This window comes from Petaurus breviceps, unplaced genomic scaffold (genome assembly GCF_028583685.1).
Source record: "Petaurus breviceps papuanus isolate PSGF00001 unplaced genomic scaffold, PetGlider_PUasm1.0 400, whole genome shotgun sequence".
Taxonomy (NCBI): domain Eukaryota; kingdom Metazoa; phylum Chordata; class Mammalia; order Diprotodontia; family Petauridae; genus Petaurus; species Petaurus breviceps.
The window spans coordinates 3,399,423-3,400,550 of record NW_027186316.1 but is presented as its reverse complement, the minus strand read 5'-3'; the positions used below and the strand labels follow the sequence as shown (position 1 = coordinate 3,400,550).

At 69.1% G+C, this 1,128-nt stretch overlaps 1 protein-coding gene across 2 annotated transcripts in view; it reads left to right on the top strand.

Annotated features, from left to right (window-relative positions):
• Positions 1–607: 607 nt before the first annotated feature.
• Positions 608–1,128, top strand: part of OPHN1 (oligophrenin 1) — a 278,254-nt gene continuing 277,733 nt past the window's right edge. For both annotated transcript variants that reach the window (XM_069100409.1, XM_069100408.1), the window contains exon 1: positions 608–1,071. In XM_069100409.1, coding sequence (XP_068956510.1) covers positions 918–1,071 — 154 coding nt within the window. In that variant the 5' untranslated portion in view covers positions 608–917. The remainder of the gene's footprint in view (positions 1,072–1,128) is intronic.

Genomic DNA, 1,128 nt, shown 5'->3' with positions numbered 1-1,128 from the left:
GTCCCCACAGCCGGGGCACCTGCCCGCTTAGACTTTGCCGAGTTGCGTTAGGATGGAGGGAGAAGCAAGGGATGCTCCTGGTGGGGTGGTGTCCTTTGTCTGGGAAACGGGAAGACTACAACTCCCAGACCGCCTCGCTTTCCAGATGGAGACCGAGGGCTCCAACTGCTCCCCAGTTTCCGCAGTGAAGAGCCGGGCTCGCACTGCTTGGTATGGGGCTTTCTCACTCTATCTCCTTGTCTCCCTCTTTCTTTCCTCGACCCCTCCCGCCCGCCGGAGGGAGGCGGGGCTTCCACCCGCGCAGCATTAACCCTTTGCGTGCCAGCAGCCAGGGAGCTGCGTCGGGAGCCCGGGGGCCAGCTGGTGCGCTTTAGGGAAAGGGCACGGAGGCCGCCGCCGGCTCCTGGGGCGCTCGCTCGCTTTCAGAGCGGGCCGGGGCCTGGGAGCTCGGGGCTTCCTGCGAGCCCAGCGGCGGAGGAGAGCGGGCCGGGGCCAGCCAGGGTCAGGATCCCAGGAGCCTTGGGAGACAGAGGGGGCTGTCTAGCAGCTGATCCCGGGGAGGGGCGGGCGGCGCTCAGGCCCCGCCTCTGGATCGCCCCGCCCCGCTCCCCGGCCCGGCCCGGCCGAAGGGGCACGTTCGCGATTGTCCGCGAAGGAGTCGGGGCGGGCTCGAGAGGCCGCTTTAACTGCGGCCTCCGCTGCCCTCGTGTGGCTCGTGCGCCGGGGCGGGCGGGGAGCATGCGGAGCGCAGGGCAGCGGCCGGCGGGGCCCCCGGAGCTGTAACTGGCTGGGGCAGCCGACTTGGGCAGGAGAGGTGCGCTGTGCTGCGGCGCCCCTGCAGCTGATGCGCCCTCTCGGGGCTCGCTCCCTGTCGCTCTGTTCGCAGTGTGTGTGTGACCCCGACTGGCACCCGCACCATGGGGCACCCCCCGCTCGAGTTCAGCGACTGCTACCTGGACAGCCCCGATTTCCGCGAGAGGCTCAAATGCTACGAGCAGGAGCTGGAGCGTACCAACAGATTCATCAAAGACGTGATCAAAGACGGCAACTCGCTCATCGGCGCTATGAGAAGTAAGTGCCCGCTGCCCCTGGTCCGCTGGGCTCGCGCACACCCCCCCCCCCCCCCCC